Source organism: Pan troglodytes, chromosome 5 (assembly GCF_028858775.2).
Source record: "Pan troglodytes isolate AG18354 chromosome 5, NHGRI_mPanTro3-v2.0_pri, whole genome shotgun sequence".
Lineage (NCBI taxonomy): Eukaryota > Metazoa > Chordata > Mammalia > Primates > Hominidae > Pan > Pan troglodytes.
In genome coordinates, this window is record NC_072403.2 from 13,788,401 (window position 1) to 13,810,361 (window position 21,961).

General features: G+C 40.9%; 1 protein-coding gene across 1 annotated transcript in view; it reads left to right on the forward strand.

Annotated features, from left to right (window-relative positions):
- BMP6 (bone morphogenetic protein 6) overlaps nucleotides 1-21,961 on the forward strand; it is a 154,133-nt gene that overhangs the window by 110,213 nt on the left and 21,959 nt on the right. The window contains exon 2 of the mRNA XM_003950711.6: nucleotides 7,685-7,877. Coding sequence (XP_003950760.3) covers nucleotides 7,685-7,877 — 193 coding nt within the window. The remainder of the gene's footprint in view (nucleotides 1-7,684; nucleotides 7,878-21,961) is intronic.

The following is a 21,961-nucleotide window of genomic DNA, read 5'->3' on the forward strand; positions in this document are numbered from 1 at the left end:
AGATGAAATAATGAGAGGATTCTATGAAAAATTTTATGGTAATAGTTCGCTGCAACCTGGATGGGGTTGGAGACCATTATTCTAAGTGAAGTGACTCAGGAATGGAAAACCAAATATTGTATGTTCTCACTTATAAGTGGGAGCTAAGCTATGAGGATGCAAAGGCAAAGAATGACACAATGGACTTTGAGGACTCGGGGGAAGACTGAGGGGGGCTTAGGCATAAAAGACCACATATTAGGTTCAGTGTACACTGCTTGGGCGATGGGTGCACCAAAATCTCCGAACCCACCACTAAAAAACTTACCCATATAACCAAACACGACTTGTTCCCCCAAAAGTATTGAAATAAAATAAAATAAAATTTAAAACAAATTTTGGCAATAAACTTGAAAAATTAAAAATGGACAGACCTCTAGAAAACAGACTTAAAAAGAAATAGATTCAATATTTCTATGTTTAAAGGAAAATGAGTAATTTAAAATGTCCCCCAAAAGAAAACACCAGAATCAAATGGTTCTACAGATAAGTCTGCCAGATTTTCAGGACGTATATTACTTCTTGAAAAGAAGGAGCAGAAAGGCTCCCCAGCTTATTCCAAGAGAAAGTGCGGTAGTTCCCCCTTATCCACGGTTTCCGTATCCACAGTTTTGGTTTCCACAGTTTGCTCTTGAGGTCTGAAAACAGTTGAGTATAGTATAGTAAGATATTTTGAAAAAGAGAGAGAGACCATTCTTCATATAACTTTTATTATAGTATATTGTTGTATCTGTTTTATTATCATTAATCTTACTATGCCTAATTTATAAATTTAAATTTATTTTCCTAGGTATGCATGTATAGGAAGAAACATAGTGTATATAGGGTTGGCACTATTCACGGTTTCAGGCATCCACTGGGGCCCTTGGAAGGTACCCCCTCGGATAAGAGGGGAAAATTGTATAACTTGAAACCACACAATGCCATAGGAAATGAGAACATCGCCAGTCTCACTTACGAACTCACACATAAAAATTCCAAATAGTAAATATATGAAAGCAACCCTCTAAACTTTCTCGTTAGGTCCAATGCTTTGCAATGTGTCTCTTCTTTTCCTATTATTTAATCTTAATAGTACCGAACTGGACTCCAACATCAGACTGAAAGTCAGAGTCCTTGCCGCTCTCCTGATTTTAAAGGCAGTGATGTGAATGTATCACCATTAAGAATGTCCTTAGCTGGCTGGGCGCGGTGGCTCACGCCTGTAATCCCAGCACTTTGGGAGGCCGAGGCGGGTGGATCACGAGGTCAGGAGATCGAGACCATCCTGGCTAATACGGTGAAACCTCGTCTCTACTAAAAATACAAAAAATTAGCCTGGCGTGGTGGCAGGCGCCTGTAGTCCCAGCTACTCGGGAGGCTGAGGCAGGAGAATGGCGTCAACCCGGGAGGTGGAGTTTGCAGTGAGCTGAGATCGCGCCACTGCACTCCAGCCTGGGTGACAGAGCAAGACTCTGTCTCAAAAAAAAAAAAAAAAAAGACTGTCCTTAGCTGTAGGGATCTTTTTAATATACACTCATTATCAGGTTAATGGAGTTCTTTCTATGCCTGGTTTGCTAGTTTAAAAGAGACTTAAGAGGTAGAATAATCAAGTGTCATGAGTGAACACTGGCTCCTGATTTCAACAAACAAAATTTAGACAGTTTTTTAGATATTTGAGGAAATCTGATCACTTTAACAATTTTATTATTATTTTACAGAGACAGGGTCTCACTCTGTTGCCCAGGCTGGAGCGCAGTGGTGTAATCATAGCTCACTGCAGCCTCGCAGTCCTGGGCTCAAGCAGTCCTCCTGCCTTGGCCTCCCAAGGGGCTGGGACTACAGGCAATGCCACTGCACCTGGCTGCTTTAACAGTTTTTAAGTGTACGGTTCAGTGGCATTAAGGACATTCACATTGATTGTGCCACTATCACCACTTCCTCTCCAGAACTTTTTCTTCTTCCCAAGCTGACTATTTGGGTACTTACTAAACCTGAACTTCCCATTCCCCTCTCCCATAGCCCCTGGTATACCATTCTCCTTTCTATCTCTATGGATTTGACTAGGCTTGGTACCTCATATAAGTGGAATTATACAGTATTTGTCCTTTTGTGGGTGGCACATTTCACTTCACACAATGTCCTCGGGGTTCATGTGGTACCATGTGTCAGAATTTCCTTCCGTTTTAAGGTTGAAGAGTATTCCATCATAGGTCTGTACCACATTGTGTTTACCCATTCATCCGTCAGGGGACATGTGGGTTGCTTCCAGCTTTTGGCTATTGTGAATAATGCTGCCATGAACATGAGTGTACAAATATCTGTTCAAGGCCCTGCTTTGAATGCTTTTGCATATATATCCAGAAAGATAATTGCGGATCAATGCTAATTTTATGTTTGTTTGAGGAATTGCCACACTATTTGCTACAGTGCTGCACCATTTTGCATTCCCATCAGCAAAGCACAAGGGTTCTAGTTTCTCTAAATCTTTATCAACACTTGTCAGAAAATGCCCATATTTTTAATAGATCTCTATGAAGTAGGGCTGAAGAAGGAGAGGAGTTACTGGTCACCATTGCCTGCACAGCGGCCATGCCCACCTATGATACATGAGCCATTCACCCGCTGACAGGCAGACGACCCTCCACAGGCTGCCTTGCTCTTAACCATAACCAGGCCTACGTTTTCCATGTGAGCCTGCCTGTACAACTTCATCATGTCTCTAAAAAGGAAAGGGAAAGGAGGAGAACACAACAGTGTATGATTTAGTGATACACACATGCAGTAGAATTGTTAGGTTTTAAAGGGCAGGGGAGTGATAAACATTATTCCTGATGTGAGGTACCTTTGGAGAGAAGCAGTTGAAGAGGATCAGGAAAGAATACAACAGTCTCAGTCACTTTCTGGTTTTCAAGTTGGGTGATGGTTTCCTTGGTGCTTTACTATTATGCTTCATTACCTCCGTAAATTGCATACATCCTTTTGTATGAATAATTACATAATTTACATTTTAAATCTTAAACCAGTGACTTTTATTCCTTAAGGCTTTTGTTCCTATGTGTTGGCCAAAGGTCTAGGACAGGTGAGAAATTTCCACTGGGATAGTCTGAGCAGAAAGGAGAGAAGGAAGTGAGTTTTATAAAGCTTCATTTGTTCAGTATGTCTTCTCTATTTTATTTAGTATTAAAAAGACTTTTAGAAATGCAGCGGTAGAGTTAGAGCATGCAGTTTGTTGTTTTGTTTTTATTGTCCTTAACAACGGCAAACAGAAGAAGCAGATAGCCTTGTGTAAGGTCATTATCATTTCAAAAACTGTCTTGACTGGTCCTTGAAATTTAAAAATTCTAGGAATTATTGCCTCAGAGAACACAGCGCCGCATTCAGGAGCCAGCCACCAAGGCTGATGCTCAGTGAGATTTCGCTTACTGGCCTTTCACAGAATGCCTCACTCGAATTGAAAAAGCTAATTTAGAGGGAGTAGCCGTCAGTCCTATCTGTAGACTCGTGAATAAATTTGAATTACTCAGCAAAGACATACTCCAAGCTCCGAGGACCTGGATTCTCAAATAACAGCCAATGATTATCACAGCTAACATTGATTGGGCATTGACTCCATGGCTTTGGCTATTTTGTATAGATTGTGTCACCTAATCTTTAGAAATGTTATTATTTCAATTTAACTGATACTGAAACTTTAATATTACTTAACTCAGCATCATATAGGTAAGAAAAAAGCTAGAATTCAACACCAGCGTCTCAGTTTGACATGTCACCAACACTCTTAACTATGACTTAATTGTGACTGCATCTGGCCCCATCATCAGTAAGCCAAATGCTAATGGGTATAAAGTAGGTTCTGAGGGCTGAATTTGGAACTCAGCCCTCTCCCTTTCTCTCCCATTCATATTTCTTGAACTGTCTGGCATTTGAGGAGTCTTGACTCATATAGCTTGAATTGCTGCGCTCATTGGAAACATTACTGTTTTACCATTGTGGCGTTCAGGTGCACATACAGGCAGTAACCTAATTGTATTTATTTCTTATATCCCTATGAGACATTAGCAAACAAGCTGTGTACATTCAATCGCAGGCAAAAGAGTGGGGGGAACAGAGGAGTTCTGAGCAAACTTCAGTGATCAGTGGCTGAGGTATGATGAGGAGAGTGAGGAAGGTGGTACAGCTTTGAGGTAAAAGGCACAGGAGCAGCTTAGAAGACCAGACGGTAATGGGATGGGCGTGAGAGTTTAAAAGGTTGTGGGTGGCAATCAGAGACTCGTGGATGACACTAAGGAAGCTGTGCATCTTTTCTAAGAAGGATAAAGGAAAAGAAAGTTCAGAGTACTTCATGATATTGTTGTTTTGGTAGAGGAAAAATTGGAAAATCCACATATGAGGCAATGGGTTCTATTTTACATTGTAATAAAATGAATGCTTTGAACTGTGCTTCTGTTTTCTCATTTTTAGATTTTTTATCTCCTCACATCTTCAAATCTGTGAGCATTTGCCAAGATTCTTCCTTAGTCGTACATATTGGCTCCCAGCATTGCACAACACTTATCCTTAAAAGTTACATGCAATTTATCCCCTTCCTGGCATGGTCAGACTTCCCTTCTCTCTCCTCCCTCCTCTTTTCCTCCCATCCCCCTTTCCCTTGTTGTGTTAGTTGCCTATTACCGTCTGACAAATCCCCCAAAACATAGTGGTTTAAAACAACAACGAGTTACCATCTCTCACAGTCTTGTGGAATGACCAGGTTCAACTAGGTGGTTCTTCAAGGCCTCTTGTGCAGCTGCAACCAAGTGGTGGCTGGGGCTGAGTCATGCAAAGGACATCCAAGATGGCATCTTCATAACACTTCTGGTGCCTCAGCTGAGGTGCTTGGGGACAGGCTGGACAGTTTGTGTGTTCTGTCTCTCTCTTCTCCCACCCACCCCCATCTCTGTTCTCCTCTCCCACCCCTCTGTGTAGCTTCTCTACATGGCTAGCTTGGGCTTCCTCACAACATGGAAGTTTCAGGGTAGTCACACTTCTTAGATGACAGCTGTCTTTCCTCAGACAAGCATTCCAAGAAGTCTAAGTGGAAGGAAGTTCAAAGCTTATGACCCAGCCTTGGAAGTCACTCAGCACCACTGTTGAAGACTTTCGTTCTGTTGGTCCAAAACAGGTCATAGAGCCAGCCACAGAGCCAGCTCAGAGCCACCCGAAGGGAGCAGACCACCCACGGGCATAGATGCTGGGAGATGTGGTTTATTGGGAATGGCATACCTCTCAGAAGACCAGCTACCACATTTCTCCTTTGTTAAAAATGTCTGTCTGTTTCTCTGCTCCTTATAACTGAAATATCTTAAAGTTACTGTCTTATGTCTTATTTCTTATATTTTTTCTAAGGAAGTTTATTGAAAGACTTCTTTGAAAATTCTTACACATGCTCTCCAGCGAATCTTAAAATATTATTTTCATTTAGTAATATTACAATTAGGCCTCCAAAAAGCTCTATAGAGAAAAGCTGTGTGACTGTTTTTTAGAAAGTCTCTTTGGAAAATCAGATTTGATTCACTTTTTAACCAACGATGATAACATATCAAACTTAAAAGGCAGATCGGTTTTAGGGAAAAGTGATACACCGTCCTGTGTGGGTGTCCTTGGGTGAACTTCCCAACAATATTGCTTTTCATGCGTAGCCACTAATTAGAAAACCTGCTCTCTTGTTGCGGCTAAACTGTGGTTTACTTTTCTGGTTGGACTTCTTTTTGCTTATATTCAAGCTTTTACAGAAGCCAAAGCTTATTCTTTTTTAACCCTCAAAATAAAAAAAAAAAAAGAACTTGAATCTAAAAAATGTGTTGTGTAATTACATGGCAGTTTCAGAAATTCTTTTTAAAAAATCTTGTACCTATAGATGGCTTAACTTAGCTTCTGCAAATGCCATTGAGGACTTAGATTCTTCTGGGGAGTTAGCTCTTTTTTTTCTTTTCTTTTCTTTTCTTTTTTTTTTTTAAGAAGCTAAATCTCCAAAGCTTTTCTCTGGTAATTATGAAAAACAACATGTGTAAGAGAAAGTGGGAAGTTGGAGGTGGCTAATAATTTGATATTTTTTCTACCCACAAACCTTGGGAAAACTCTGCTATAAGGATTAATTTGCTCATGAGATTTCACTTTGGTTGCCATTAAGGAAAAACGAACAGGAACAGCAAGGCAGAAGTGTTTCTTGACTCTAGGGAAAAGAGTCAAGGGTTTATGGTGGGAAACAGAGCACTCCTTTTTTCCTTTTACAGCAATTATAAGTGAGGCATCTGAAGTTTGATATCACTTTTCTCACACAGGACTTTGTATAGACACCTAAAATCTGACTGAAAAATCATCAGTAATTGCAATTTCTCATTTGTCTTCATGCGGGAAAAAGATTTTATTTTAAAAACGTATTTTTTCTAGCTTCATTGTGGTGTAATTGACAAATATTGTATGTATTTAAGGGGTACAATGTGATTTGATATACTAGTACATATACATTATGACATGATTACCACTATCAAGCTAATTAATGTGTTTATCACCTCACAGAGACACGGCTTTATTTTTTTTGTGGTGAGATTGTCCCAGTTCCTGGTAACCTCCATTCTATTTTCTGCTTCTGTGAGTTCCACTTTTTTAGATTCTGCATATGAGTGAGGTCGTGCAGTGATTGTCTTTCTATGCTTTGCTTATTTCACTTCACATAACATCCTCCAGGTTCATCCATGTTGCAAGTGGCAGAAGCTCTCCCTTTTTTAAGACCAAATACAAATGCATTTATGCACATACCACGTTTTCTTCATTCATCTTTCAGTGCACAATAGGTTGATTCCATATTAAAAAACCTTTTAGATTCTATCCTTTCCCCCCAGTTTTTTTTTTTTTTTTCAATGTAAACCATGAGAAAATAGCAGTGGCTCTGCTCTGTTGGTGATTTCCTTCCACATCTTTGTGGCATCTACATGCAGATTAAATGGGGGTTCCAGCAACTTCCCAGTGTGGAGAGTCCCCCACCGCTCAGAGTCGTGGAGCCTTCAGGTTCTACCAGTAGGAGGAAGGCATAAATATTTCCACTGAACAGGCAAAATGTGAAGACCCTTTACACTTCAGGCCCAGGCAAAATGCTTTGCCCACCCCCCTTCCCCACCCGCAGCCATCCCCACCAATGTTCAGCTCAGGGCTGCCCTTGGTTATGTCAACTGCTGATGGTGACACGTGAACCAGCCTGAGGAGGGAAGAGTAGCCGGGAGGAGAGGGGGCCAGGAGGACATAACGGGGCCAGGATGGGCAGACGGGTTCTTCTTCATTGCTTCATTAATTCTCACACCTTTTTCTGTGAAGTCATACTCTTCCCATTTTTGCAGATGAGAAAACTTTAACACAAGAGTTTTCATAACTTGCTCTCATGCAAATTCATTCAAATAAGTATATAAGCAGAAGTATTTAAACTAAATAAAATCTAGGAATTTTGCTTCATCTTGGGTAACATGAAGGATTTTCATCTCCTCCTCATGGGCCAGCCAGTGGTCTGTTCACTACCCGATCCCTGTAGTAAGCAGTGGGTAACTGGTAATCCACCTATGAAGTCAAACGGGGAAACTGGTGAGGTAAGCCCGTAACAATAGTTGTCACTCTCTCTTGTTTAATCTTATAGTGGAGTACGACAAGGAGTTCTCCCCTCGTCAGCGACACCACAAAGAGTTCAAGTTCAACTTATCCCAGATTCCTGAGGGTGAGGCGGTGACGGCTGCAGAATTCCGCATCTACAAGGACTGTGTTATGGGGAGTTTTAAAAACCAAACTTTTCTTATCAGCATTTATCAAGTCTTACAGGAGCATCAGCACAGGTATGAAGGCTCGAGAAAGCCCCAAAGGTGGGGCTGGCCCCTGTTTCCCACGAGAAAGCCCCAAAGGTGGGGCTGGCCCCTGTTTCCCACCTTTTGTCATGACAATAACCCCAGCTATGTCTGTGCAGGGTGACCTGGAGTTCAGGGGCAGCATGTGAGTACGATGAGGTGGGTGTTGTAAATGGGAGTGTTTAGCTGGTGAGATCTTTTGCTATTTGATTTTCCAAATAGCTATCTTTTCCTAAGAAAGCTAGTGAATGTATTTATTATAAGCATCTTTTGTGATCAGATAACTCCATAATTTATTAGGGTTAAAATGTTCCCACTATTGATTAGTCCTCATTTTAAATGATAGGTGAGGGTGGCTAAAATAAATTCATACATTAAAATTATATGATGCTTGTAAGTGATAATAATTCCAGTGAATACAAGGCAGTGTATTTGTGCACATAAGATACACATACACACATGTATCTTTGAGTAAGCTTGTGTGTGATGTATTTTTTTTTTTTTATCACTTGGATACAAGGGAGCAGTAGACTTTTTCCATGTCTGTATTACTCTCGTTTCCTAAAACAAGTCCAGACTATTTTACAAAAGAACTTCAGTGAAGCATGTGCATGGAGCTGCCTAGCAATACAGAAAAACTTCCATGGAACAATTGCTGGAGGACTGGAAGGGCTGAGGGATGAAGTTTTAGAGTCGTTAGTATAGAAGAAGCCAATACACAGAAGCCAATGACCTCGAATTTTGCTTAGTATTTAGGGGTCAGTTTAGTAAGTCAGTGAGAATCAAGGCCTTTATGCATAGTAGATTAGTATTACCGTGTAGTTCTTAGTGTGTACAAGGTGGAAATTAAGCAGGTGATATGACGGTCTGGCAATTATATGGCAGCTACAAGGATAAAAATGAAGGGAAGTGAACATATGGGGGAGGGAACTCCATGCTTCCAGACTCCGTAAGGGATTTGTCAGCTTTGGTTTTATAAACCAAGTCCAGGTTCCCACTTTTGGTCTTGTGAGTCTATTGATTTCCCAAGAATTTCCAAAGGCTTAAGAATGACTTTGGTTTTTCCTGAATGTATTGATCTGTGTGTGGGTCTGTCACAAATACACACACTGAACTCATAAGCAACATTAATTTGTCCGTGAAAGGTTCATTTTTGTTTTGAAAGCACCATCAGCATCCAGCCCTTGTGCATATTTAGGTCTGTAATGGGGAAACACAGAAGGAGGAAGGACAGATGCCATGCTTTGGGACATTTCATGGTATGAACATACATGCTGATAGTTGTAGGTAATTCATAGCTAGGAGAGCTAAATAATGAGTAAAATATATCCATTGTGGTATCTTTATAATGGGCCACAATTTTGGAACAAAAGGGAAGTTTTCTGATATCTGATTCTCACTCCTAAATAAAAATATATTCAGTGGCTATACTACTGAGGGCCTCTTTTGAAAAGTACATTTTTTGTTGCTAGATTTTTGTCTGTTGATACTTCAGAGATAATTGGTATTCACTGACTCTTTGGAACTGTTTTAGCCATTGATTTTCAGTCTGCCTAATTATTTATTTCATTATGTTTCTCTGGTTAGAATAACCTACTGGTATCTTTTTGGCTCAGAAATATATTGGGAATATATGTTTTTCTCCGTCCTGCAGGAAAACCTTTACAGTGAAAACCCTAGGCTGGGAGTTAAGTGACTGGCATTTTAAAAAATTGTTATTTGTTTTAAAAAAGAGAGAGAGAAAGTTAGCAGAACATTTGTAAGGTTTATACTGAACTCCAGCCAAAAAAGAACAGCTGCCCTGTGCTTAGGATGGTGGTGTCATACTTCCTCGAGGCCAGCAGTGAGTTTGGAAAATAAAATCCTGAATGGTCCCAACCTTTGATGACTCTCTATCAAAGCAGAGAGTTGTAGTTTCTTTGCCTTCTAGGATGGGAGCATTTGGCACCTGCGTGTGTTTCGTTGTTGTGCATAGGAAAGGGGAAATTCTGGGAGAACTGGGAGAGTTTCATGCTTTTGAAGGGCTCCAGTTTGGCCAGGAAGAGATTTTCTTTTCTTATCTGTGGGCCAGGAGCCCAGGCCTCCTGCCGCCTCCTAGCGTTCTTCCAGAGGCCTCCAGATTCAGCTGCAGGACTCCTTTCGGGGGAAGGTTTGATCTCCCCATCTGTACCATCTTGGGGTGTCTTGGCTGAAAACAATTCTCCAGGCTTGTGAAGAAATGTATTTGTCTAATCTGTGTTTAAGTGAAATTTGTGGTAGTTGATGGATTAACTCCATTTAACAAGGGTTTGTGTTGCAAAATAGTTGGCCTCCTTGAAAAATTAAAAACAGAGTCAGGGTTTTAAATGCTGAGTCACACACTCAGCTGGGGTGGCAGAAGTTGTGTGTCAGCCTTCTGATATTAAAGACAGTTAGGAAGCCTGACCCAGGGAGGGTCAGGGAAGATTCTTGCAAGATGGGCTTTTGCTGTGAACTCTGCACAAACATGTTCCTTTGACTGAAAAGAAATGACGGGACCAGGTAAGTTTAAAAAGAAAAAAGGTGGCTACTTGAATAGACGGTACTTTTAGTAAGAACAAGCAAACACTTGATACTTTACTCAAAAGTTGAGAATAAGGCCTTAGATGGAGTCTTAAGTCATGGAAGATTTGATTGAAGCAACTCATAGATTAGAATGGAATCAGCAACCTAATAGGGAAACAGTTTTTGCAAAAATTACATTGGCAAGGGAAATCTGACTTAACTGACTCCATCTTGCTTCTACTTGGCTAAATTGCTCTTGCTCATTCTTGTGCAGAGGCCATAGTGGTCCTTTCCTTGAATGGATTCCCTTCATGTTTAAAAATGGAAACTATATTTGTAAAGAGGTCACAAGGTTAGAATTATGGAAGGGGGTCAAGCTTTGCTAAAGAATAGGCATAAACAGTGACTTGCCATTGATCAGCTTACTTGTCTATAAGTTGCTGACTGCCCCAGAATCATGTAACTGGGGTTCACAAAGTGTATGACTTCCCCAACTACACCTACAGATAACATCACTATTGTGAAAGCTAAAGAACTTGTCTTTGAGATATTTTTCAGAGTTAGCATTTCAGCAGACCACGACATACCACCTGGTCCTGAGATTCCTTCCTAGGAACTGACTCAGCTATGTGAAGACAGATTTAGACACCCCTGTGATTTCATCCTCGGTCAATCAGTGATTTCAGTTCCCCAGCTCCCTGCCTGTCAAAGTACCCTAAAAACCCTAGCCTCCAAATTCTCGGGGAGCCATATTTGAGAAATACCTCCTGTCGTACTAGTTGGCTGGTCCTATGATTATTAACCTCTTTCTTTGCTGTAATACCTGCTGTTTTCAGTGCATTGGCTTTTCTGGGCAGTGGACAAGAAGAACCCATCAGGCTGCAACAATAGTCTGCATCATTAAGCTTGAGTAACACATGATGCCTTTGTGCTTTATTTATTTTTAGAAGTTTACTTCATGGTATTGCATGGTGTTTAAAAGATGACTTTGGTGTTAAAATTTGGTGTTATAAATCATTGTGTCCTTGTGATGATGCAGGTAGAAAAAATTGCATTCATATAGTAGTTACAGTTTGGAAAAGGCCTTCTCTTATATTTTCTCATTAGGGTTTTACCATGACCTTATCAGATAGACAGGGCAGGCATGTTATCTTTGAGAGAACAAAGTATGGCACATACGAATTTTGCCAAGACCAAATAATTCCTAAACTATTGTCTGCTATGCTTCCTAAAAGTCACTTCAATTATGTGGGTACAGTCTCAAGATAAAGATGAAGTACCGGAAAGAGGTAAGCAACCTCCTTATGCCACATCCTCACACCTCCATGTCCTTAGATTTGAAGCAGACACCCCAAGAATGCTTCTGTTTGAATGGCAAATGTTTTCATAGGTAGTGAAGATCTGTGTCTGTTAGAATTCAGACTCTGGTACTTTGATGTCTAAGGCCTTCCTACAGAAAACCTTTGCAAAACTTTGTTGATCTCTTGACCAACCACTGATCTATTAACAGTTTTTCTAGAGGAGGGGAATAGAAGGGAAGAAAGATTGGAATAAATTTACACAAAAGTATTATATATTTGTCAGTTTACTTCTTTACTATTTTTTCTGTATTGCATACATACTAAGCTGACTTCACACCGGGAGTATAGACTGCTCTGAATGACTTCTGACCTTTCATAGTCACGCATGGTAGCATCATGAGTACATGCTTTTCACAACATGCACTCATGATCTTTGTTCTGTAGCACCCTTATATGAATAGTGACATTTTGAGGTCTTTAGAGAATATCATTTTCTTCTACGTTTTTTACTTGGTTAAAGGCATACTTTTACTGTTGTAATTGAATTTTGTATACCTAGAAGTCAAAGAGCATCTCTTGAAAGCCAACCAGAAATTTTAACAGACACGTTCAATATCTGAACCGTGGTCCTGTTTGGTCCATGAAGATCGGCCACACTTGTCTCTGCTAGTTTTGAAATTCCGTGTTCTGCTCTCTGTGTTTTGGCATTTGCATTGCTCGGCAGTGATGGTCTATATTCTGTGTGTGTATGATAACTTTTCTTCTCCATGTTCTATCATGGTACAATCTTTTGGGAGACATTTGAAGAATTACCAGATTTAAAATTTATGTTCCATATAAGCAATATCCCAGGTTACTCCTCTGTTTAGAAATAGGCAAGGATGTTTTTTGTCATTTGATTTTAGAGTTTGGTTTATATATTCATCGTAACTTCAGAGTCCTTAGGCTTTGAAGAAATGCATCTTAAAATCAAGGAGGGAAATGCTGCTCTGTAGTTGGTTTCCATGTTTTTGTTTTTTGTTTGTTGGTTGGTTTTCGAGGCAGAGTCTCGCTCTGTTGCCCATGCTGGAGTGCAGTGGTGCGATCTCGGCTCACTGCAAGCTCCACCTCCCGGGTTCAAGCCATTCTCTTGCCTCAGCCTCCCGAGTAGCTGGGACTACAGGCGCCCGCCACCATGCCTGGCTAATTTTGGTTTTCATGTTTTTAATACATTTTTATTGAAGTTAAAGCTACATATAAAATTTACCATCTTTACTATTTTTAAGTGTGTAGTTCAGTGGTAATAAACATATATTCTTTTCTTCCCCCTTCATCCCTCCCTCCTTACTAAAACAGGAAGATTTCCTCAGGCAAGCACAGGAGGCTGCTGTTGGAGTCTCCAGGAACAATCCCAGACTGAATTATTGCTTTAATTTTTGACAGAATTCACAAAATCTTACCTATTTTACAGACAGAATATAATTGTCCCAGGAGAGAAAAGGGTAAAAACACATTTTCCAGAATTTTTAGTTTGATACTGCACTCTGAACCATTCACAGAGATCGGGAACACAGGAATAAGCAGAGTTCAGATTTGCACGTTTGAGTCATGGTATGAGTACCCGAGACGATATGAGATGTTTTGAGCTCAGCAGAATGAGCTAAACTACAGTAGGAGATTGTTGAGACCACAGGCGAACCACTGAAGTAGGTCACATAGACCAGATGTGTAAGAATAGAAAACCTAATTGACCCTGTACCATTTATTGAAAATACTATCTTTTTCTCATGTGCTTTAGTGGCAACTTTCTCATAAATTAGGTGACTATATATGTGTGAGTCCATTTTTTGGATCTTCTGTTCCCTGGGTTAATTTTTCTCTTCTTGCACCAATACTCCACTGTCTTAATTCCTTCAGTTTTATAATAAGGCTTGATATCTGATGTGTAACCTCAAAATTGTTCTTGAGACTTTCTTGGCTATTAATGGCCCTTCACATTCCCATGTAAATTTTAAAATCAGTTTGTTTCCACAAAAAATAAAAACAAACTTGCTGGGCTTCTGATTGGAATTGCACTAAATCTAGAGATCAATTTGGGAAGGATTTACATCTCACCGATAATGAGTATTTCAGTTCAAGAAAGTGGTATTTACTTAGGCCTTCTTTAATAACTCTCAGTAATATAGTTTTTTATATGTCTTGAACATTTTTATTAGATTAATTTTAGGTATTGAAGTTTCTGATGCTGTTGTAAATGGTATTAATAGTTTTTTAAAAATTCAGTGCCGAATTGGTTTTTGCTCACATATAGCATACCATTGATTTTAATTTGTATCCAGCAACCTTGCAAATTTACATGTTAATTCGAATAGTTTTTTTGCATGGCCTTTTGGAATTTCTGTGAATATAATCTATAAATACTAGTTTTATTTTTTCCTTTTCAATTCTATTTTTTATTTCTCTTTTTCTTGCTTTATTGTGCTGGCTAGGACGTCCAGTGCAATGTTGAAATTGTTCAGATTTCCATCAGATTTTTTAATCTCAGGTAAAGATTTAATATTTCATCATTAAGAATGATGATTGCTCTAAATATTTTTGTAGATAACTCTTTAGTAGATAAAGGAAATTCTTCTCTATTTCTAGTATTCTAAGAGTTTTTTAAAATTAGGAATGGGCATGGATTTATCAAATGTTTTTTCTGAATTTTGGGACAATCATATAATTTTTCTCCTTTATAATGTTATGTGTCTGCCATATTAAATGACTTTTAAATGTTAAACTAACCTCATATCCCTGGAACAAGTTCAACTTGTGCTTTATTATTCTTTTTATATAAGGCTGGATTCAAAGACCATATCTGATAACTTTGCTATCTGGATCACCTATGGGTCTATTTCCACTACCTGTTTGTTCCTTTGATTTTTCCTTGTTTGGTTTTATTTCCTGGCAAGCCTGCTAATTTTCCATTTATGAAATTCTGGACATTAAGAAAAAAGTTCTAGATACTGTTATCTCCTTCCAGACTAGATTCAATGTTCTTCTGTAAGGCAGACAAAATATGGCCAAATCACCTTTTTCTTTTTGTTCCAGGTTAGGCAGGGTTTAAGGATGTATTAAGGCTTATCTGTTTATGGTTTTCCCTTTCTCCTAGAGTTTAGCCCTTTCAGCTAAAAGTCTAGGATGCTGGGCACAGCGGCTCACATCTATAAATTCAGCACTTTGAGAGGCCAAGGTGGGAGGATTGCCTGAGCCTAGGAGTTCAGGACTGGCCTGGGAAACATAAAGAGACCCTGTCTCTACAAAAATAAAAATAAAAAAATTAGCCAGGCTGGTGGCTCATGCCTTTAGTCCCAGCTCCTCAGGAGGCTGAGGTAGGAGGATTGCTTGAGCCTGGGAGGTTGAGGCTGCAGTGAGCTATGATTGCACCACTGCACTCTATGCTGGGCAACAAAGCAAGAACTTGTCTCAAAAAATTTTTTTTAATTTTAAAAATCTTAGAAAAATAAAAAACCATAAAAATCTGGAATGTTTACAAGAGCCCCTCTTCCTTGGTGGACTCTGTACTCGATTTTTTAGCTCCTCAGCACTGTGAGACTGCCAAACCCTCTGCTTTGCTTTTGAGCCTCTAAACAGTTTCTTTCTACTTGTTTTCTCAACTCCTCGTCCCATATAAACACAGCTTAATATCTGGTAAATACCTCAAGTGGAAATGTTGGAGTTCAAGGAGGCCAGGACTTGAAGAGCCAGAGTCCTAGAGGAAAGGGACTACACAGAAGTGACCCAGGCTTCTATGAGATCACTTTTATGAGCTCATTTCCATGCAGCCCCCTTTTTTTCTGGGACTTTAGCTCTTCTCACGCACTAGCTGCCTTGAATTTTGATTTTCTCCCCAGCTGGTGATACTGCGTAAAGCTCTAGGCCGCTACCAATTGCTGCTTGGTGTCTGTGCCTCGTACTAGAAATTATCAAATGCCCTGAAAGGAAAAGGCAGCAGCAAACACAAGGCTCACCTTAATGCATTTCCTTTCTCCCGGAGGTCTTGACCCATCTAGTGTTGCCTTGCTTGGTTGCTCTAAGAGAACTTCAAACAAGTGTGTTTTTTAGTTAATTCAGTATTTTTTTTAGTGGGAATGTTAGTTTGATACATCATGACCAGAAGCTTAAGTCTTTGAAGTATAGTGTGTTTTATCATTTTCATTTGGAAATCTTTTTAATGAATCCCGACAAATGTTGACATTTGATTCAGTAATGAAATGGCATAGTCCTGGAAACAAGATCGGGACCCAATGTTGATCCATTTCCAGGATGGAGAAGAGTGGTTTCTTTAGAAAAGCATTATCTATGGACTGATTGCTCTATAAAATCTGTTGGATTTTCAGTGTTGCCTGCTGAAATGAAGACAAAAGTTCACCCTTTTTAGATACCTGAGACGGGTTTCTTTTTTGAAGAGAAGGGCAAATTTGAGAAAGCCAGGATGGGAGAACACTATTATAGTTTGGGCAGAAGAAAACCAAAGCCTTTTATCCCCGTGCCCAGCCACACCTTTTTCTCTTTCTGTGTCTGGCTTTCACAGGCATGATCCTTAGGGACTCCTGAAATCTTACTGCTGACTTGATAATCTCTGGCTCCCTCTGTGTGGGCCTCGAGAGGCAAGCAGTGAGCTTTTCAGTATTTGTTCCTTTGCCCCTGAAAAAGGGATAATATAAGTGACCCATGGTTCAGGTTATGTAACTGGTTAGTTTCATCTTCCTAGTCAAGGGCATATGACTTATACCTAGAACGGTCTACTTGGGGAGAAAAAAAAAAAAAAGACTGCTCAAGGAGCCATCAGACCTTCTTGTTCCCCAGCCTATGTTCTGTTCTTGGTAAGGCACAGGGTAGAAGAGAATGTTATGGAGAGGAATTAAAGTTATAAAGAATCATATACACTCAAAAGAATGCTAAAACATTTTATGCTGGCGGGAAGAGCCAGTGGGTGGTGGGCAGGAGACGCTGTTCTTTGGGAACTGCTTATCTACTTGGTAAACATGAAGAGAAAAGAAAATAGGTTTTTATTTCTGGAAACTATGCCTTATATATTTATCATTCATGCCTCGAAACAGATCGCTTTGGTTACGTGTGTCTCCATACTATGTTGTCCAGCTTTGTGGGAGGCAGGCCATGCCGGTGGTTAAGATTACTTTGTAACCCCATAAATAGGTAAATCTACTATATATACTCATAAAAACTAAAAATAAAAAACTGGTTTAAAAGATTACTTTGTAAAACATCTTTTTTAAAAAAAAAAATCAATAGCACTTTTACTGTTTCATTTCCCCACCTTGGACGGGAATGTGGAAATGTAGGGTTGGTGATGAGAACTAAAACATGTAATATTTGCATGTCACATGTTTAAAAGGTAGCGGGGGCTGGGTGCAGTGGCTCACGCCTGTGATCCCAGCACTTGGCGAGGCCGGGGCAGGCGGGTCATTTGAGGTCGGAAGCTTAAGACCAGCCTGACCAACAGGGTGAACCCCCATCTCTACTAAAATACAAAACTTAGTCAGGCGTGGTGGCATGCACCTGTAATCTCAGCTACTCAGGAGGCTGAGGCAGGAGAATCACTTGAACCCAGGAGGCGGAGGTTGCAGTGAGCCAAGATCACGCACTCCAGCCTGGGTGACAGAGCAAGACTCCCTCTCAAAAATAAATAAACAGACAAACTAACTAAATAAAAATAACAGGTGACAAACTCCGCACTTGATCACTAGTGAAGATTAGAGTATACCCCAGTGTGTGGAAGCATTGTTGTGTTTATGTGGCCAAAGAGAGCAGACTGGGTAGCCGTCAGTTTGTATAAAGTTTCCATCCTCTTTCCCCCTCTTACCCTGCCTTGGACATATAGAACCAAGACTTCTAATAACACTGATACTTTGGACTCGATCTCACCTGCAGTTCTGTTTATTAGCCTAATTCGATGACACCCTGAGGGTCATGCCCATCCATAAGACACACTGACTTGTGGAGCAGCCTACATTTGGTTTGCACTGTTTTAGGGAGAGGAGCAAGAAATCTTGAGAGCAGATAGCTTTCAACTCTAAGTTCACAAAACAGGCACAGGTAGTACTGCTCATATTTCATGGAGAGGTAGTCTGGCTTTAGGTCCTTGGCTCACAAAGTGTGGTTCTTAGGCCAGCAGCATCAGCATCACATGGGAACCTGTTAGAAATGCAGATTCTCAGGCCCCTCCCCAAGCTTACTGAGTCAGAAGCCCTAGGGGTGAGGGGCAGCAATCCATGTGTTAAGCCCCCGCAGGGGATTCTGATGCAGGCCACACTTGAGAACCACTGATAAAAGAGCACGTACAACACATGAGCCAAACTGCCTGGGTTCACATTCCAGCTCTGTCCTTGCTGGCTGTGTGACCATGTGCAAGCCACTTAATCTCAATCTCTCTCTCTCTTTTTTTTTTTTTTTGAGATGAGTTGTGCTCTGTCGCTCAGGCTGGGGTGCAGTGGCACAATCTCAGCTCACTGCAACCTGCACCTCCCAGGCTCAAGAGATCCTCCCACCTCAGCCCATGCCCAGCTAAATTTTTTATTTTTTGTAGAGGCAGGGTTTTGCCATGTTGCCCAGTCTGGTCTCGAACCCCTGGGCTCAAGTGATCTACCTGCCTCAGCCTCCCACGGTGCTGGGATTACAGGTGTGAGCCACCATGCCCTGCCCACTTAATCTCTTTGTGCCTCAGTTTCTTCATCTATAAACCTGTAACAGCATTAATAGTATTTACCTCTTACGGTTGTTGTGAGGCATTAATATATGTGAGAGTACCTAGAACAGTCGCATAGTAAACACCATGTTAAGGTTTGCTATGTTAATATTCTAACAGCAAAGTGATTTATATTGGTTTTTTAAAGATGAAATAGCCCCTACAGAATCAAGGTGCATTTGATATTTGAAACGTCTCTTCATACCATGCTAGCCATTGGGTGAAAATTGAGTAATATCAAAGACTGTAAAAAAAAAAAAAAAAAAAAAGCAAGTGTAGCCAAATAATGTTCATTCATCTTTGTTACTCAAATTTGTATGTGTACATGTATGCAGCAGTTTACTCTTTTTTGTAGTACTTTATTTTCAAATATATGATGCCTTTTCTATCTTTCTAATGGTAAAAGTTTAAACATAATCTATACTGTACCTTACGTAAGGAAAAAGTAAAAAGCATGAGCTTGACTCCTTAATTTTCTAAAATGAAAAGGGATTTTTTTTTACTTTCATTCTATTTGAAAAATGAATTTTTCTTATTGCAGAAAGTCAGTTCCTCCATGTATGAATGTTGTTTTGTATTTTAATTTAACATCAAGTCCAGACGTACAAATGCAAAGGAATGTGTTATGGAGAAATAAAGAACAAGACCGCAAAATCACCTTACTGAGTATTTCATAAATCTGCTTACTTTGAATATATAAATGCCAGTTTATCAAGAGCATTTTTCTATCAAAATGGTTAGTAGTAAACACTGTTGTACTTTGACCCCGGCATTGTGACCTTGATGGGTGTGTGGTTTGTCAGGAAAGGGTCGCGAAGCCTGTCCACCAGGAGCTCAGGCACCTCCTGCCCTTGTCCGAGGGCAAAGGAGAGAAAGGCCTGCTGTATTTTGGCAATGGTAATCTCTGTCTGTCAGCCCAGTGGTGTATCACTGATGTGAGCATGTGCCTTGGAGGCTGTGTGATGGGAGGGATATGCAGGGATAAATCTTGCCCACAAACACCAATTCTACTAGTCTTTATGAGTGGCTTTCTGATTCATCAACTCTAAAGCCAGGGTGAATTTTTGAAATTTTCCAGAAATATCTTACTAGCATATTAATTTGTTAAGAACCTCATTTGCCCAGGATGACCACAATATGAGGAATATCATGCTCTGAGGTTGGAATAACATTGAGAAGAGTAACACTGTTACATCCTTGAAGATTGGAAGCGTATTCATCATGCAAATGTAGGGTCTGAGTTAGTTGAGAACAAAATAGTCAATAACTGCATTAAAAATTATCTTCCCTTGTTTCAAGATTTTCTTTTGTGGTATGTCACCTCAATAGGAAGGTCCAAGTAATCTAGGCATGGTGATGATTTTGGCCAGTCTCTAGGATTCTTTATCAGTGACACACATTTTAGGTGAGAACATCTCTTCTGAACTCTGCCAAAGTGAGATTTAGAAGGGAAAGCTTATTTTTCACGTGGCAAAATCAGATGCATCTTCTTCGAGGCTACACTTTTACAGTCCGCAGACTAGGAAGGCCACGTATCCCTGAGGAAACATTAGTACATGTGGGTCAGACCAGAACCGTTTTAGTGATTTGTCATCAACAGCATCTCTTCAATATCTGAGTTGTTGGAAGCTTTGAGGGTGAGCCCATAAAGTTGTGTCTTAAAGCTTCATTCCTTTTTCAAGTTCCTCTCCCTGGTGGTGTGAACATATTAGTGATGTTCCCATGCTGGGCGCAGCATATTCTGCTTGGAAGGAGCCGAGCAAGATTGGGAGGGTCACTGGGGCTCCACCACAATGCCACCATCTACAGCTGACACCAGCCACCTCGGGCGCCTTCCTGCACGCACTCTCATACCTACCTGACCCTGATGGGGGAGGCCCACTGGTGATCGATTTATTTATTTATTTAGACAGGGTCTCACTCTGTCGTCCAGGCTGGAGTGCAGAGGTGCGATCATGGCTCACTGCAGCCTCCACTTCCCCGGACTCAGGTGATCCTCTCGCCTCAGCTTCCCGAGTAGTTGGGACTACAGGAGTACACTATCATGCCTGGCAAATTTTTGTATTTTTTTGTAGAGGTAGGGTTTCGCCATGTTTCCCAGGCTGGTCTCAAATTTCTGGCCTCCAGCAATCCTCCCGCCTCAGCCTCCCAAAGTTCTAGTATTACAGGCATGAGCCACCACACCCAGCCTTCCCAACCGGTGATTTTTAACCTGTGCCTGTCCTGTGTATCTTATTGTATTTCCTGTATCCAGCTGACTTTAGCATTTGTATGTGGTAGACTTTGGTCCCTTACTTTATTCTGAGCCCTTGGACAGTACTTTCAGCCTCTGCCCTGTCTGCTTCATGCCTCTACTTTTTAGATATGTGACGGCTAAGGACCTGGGCCCCGATTAAATTCCATTTGCCCCACTTAACAGCCATGTGACCTTGAGACTCTCTCTGGGGGCTCAGCTGTAGAAGAGACGACATAGGTCCTGCCTTTTCTGGCTGTCCTGAGGAATAAAGGCTGTTGACACAGTCAATATTCGCTGTTCCTCTGTCCCACTTGGCCCAATCATCTTAAGTCCATGCTCTGCCTCACTTCCCTTCCAGAGGCCCCGAGCATCCTAGATCTAAACATTGAAGTCCAAGCCTTCCTCGCTGCCATAGGACCACATAGAGTTTTCATCTTTCAAGGCTCGGCCACTAGACTGCACTTGTTGACCTCACAAGCTTCTTAAGCAGTGAGAACAGTCAGTGTTCTCATTGTACGATTACAAAAGTGTGCCACAGAACAACGCAAATTCATGGGGCCCCAGAGTGACTCGGTAGCAGAGTCGGGATGGAAACTGGGCTCTCCACATCCACGCATCTGCACTGACCCCGTAGGTGCAATTGCTTCATGTCATGACGGGTAATCCTCATCTTCCGCCTTTGCCCCAAGTTTAACTTTTGATTCATGTTCTCCCTCTTTAATTCATTCCTTCTCTTTCTGCTCTTCTCTGTTTTCCTCCTCCTCCTTGGATGATGTGCGTCTGTCTCATTCCCCACATTCTCTTGGCGAGGCTGCCATTTTCTTTATCACAAACCCTGATCTTTAAAAATAAAAGCTCATTCTGCCAGCCGTGCTACCCTCACGCTTTGAACTGTATTTCTCTGTATCCTTATTATAAGTCTTTAAAATATAGGTGCCTAATCTAATCATCAGAGGTAACTCGGCATGTGCTCACGGGCCCCGCCTTGAGGGCAGCCTTACCCCCGAGATTCCCATTGGGTCTTGGTGCTAGAGAGTGCCAGCCACATTCTGCCCGTGACACCGATGTGTGCCGTGCTTCCTCTGGGACCGGGGCTACTTTCCCACAGTGCTGTCTGTACTGTCTGTGTTATTGCTGGATAAGGGTCTTCTGTGACCTTTCAGAACAGAATTGATGTCCTCTTACATCTGACTTCAAAGCCTTGGCCTTCCAATCTCTGCTTGCTGTTTTCCATGGACACCCCCCGCACCCCCCACAATCTCCCTGCTCACAGTTGTTACCTCAGTGA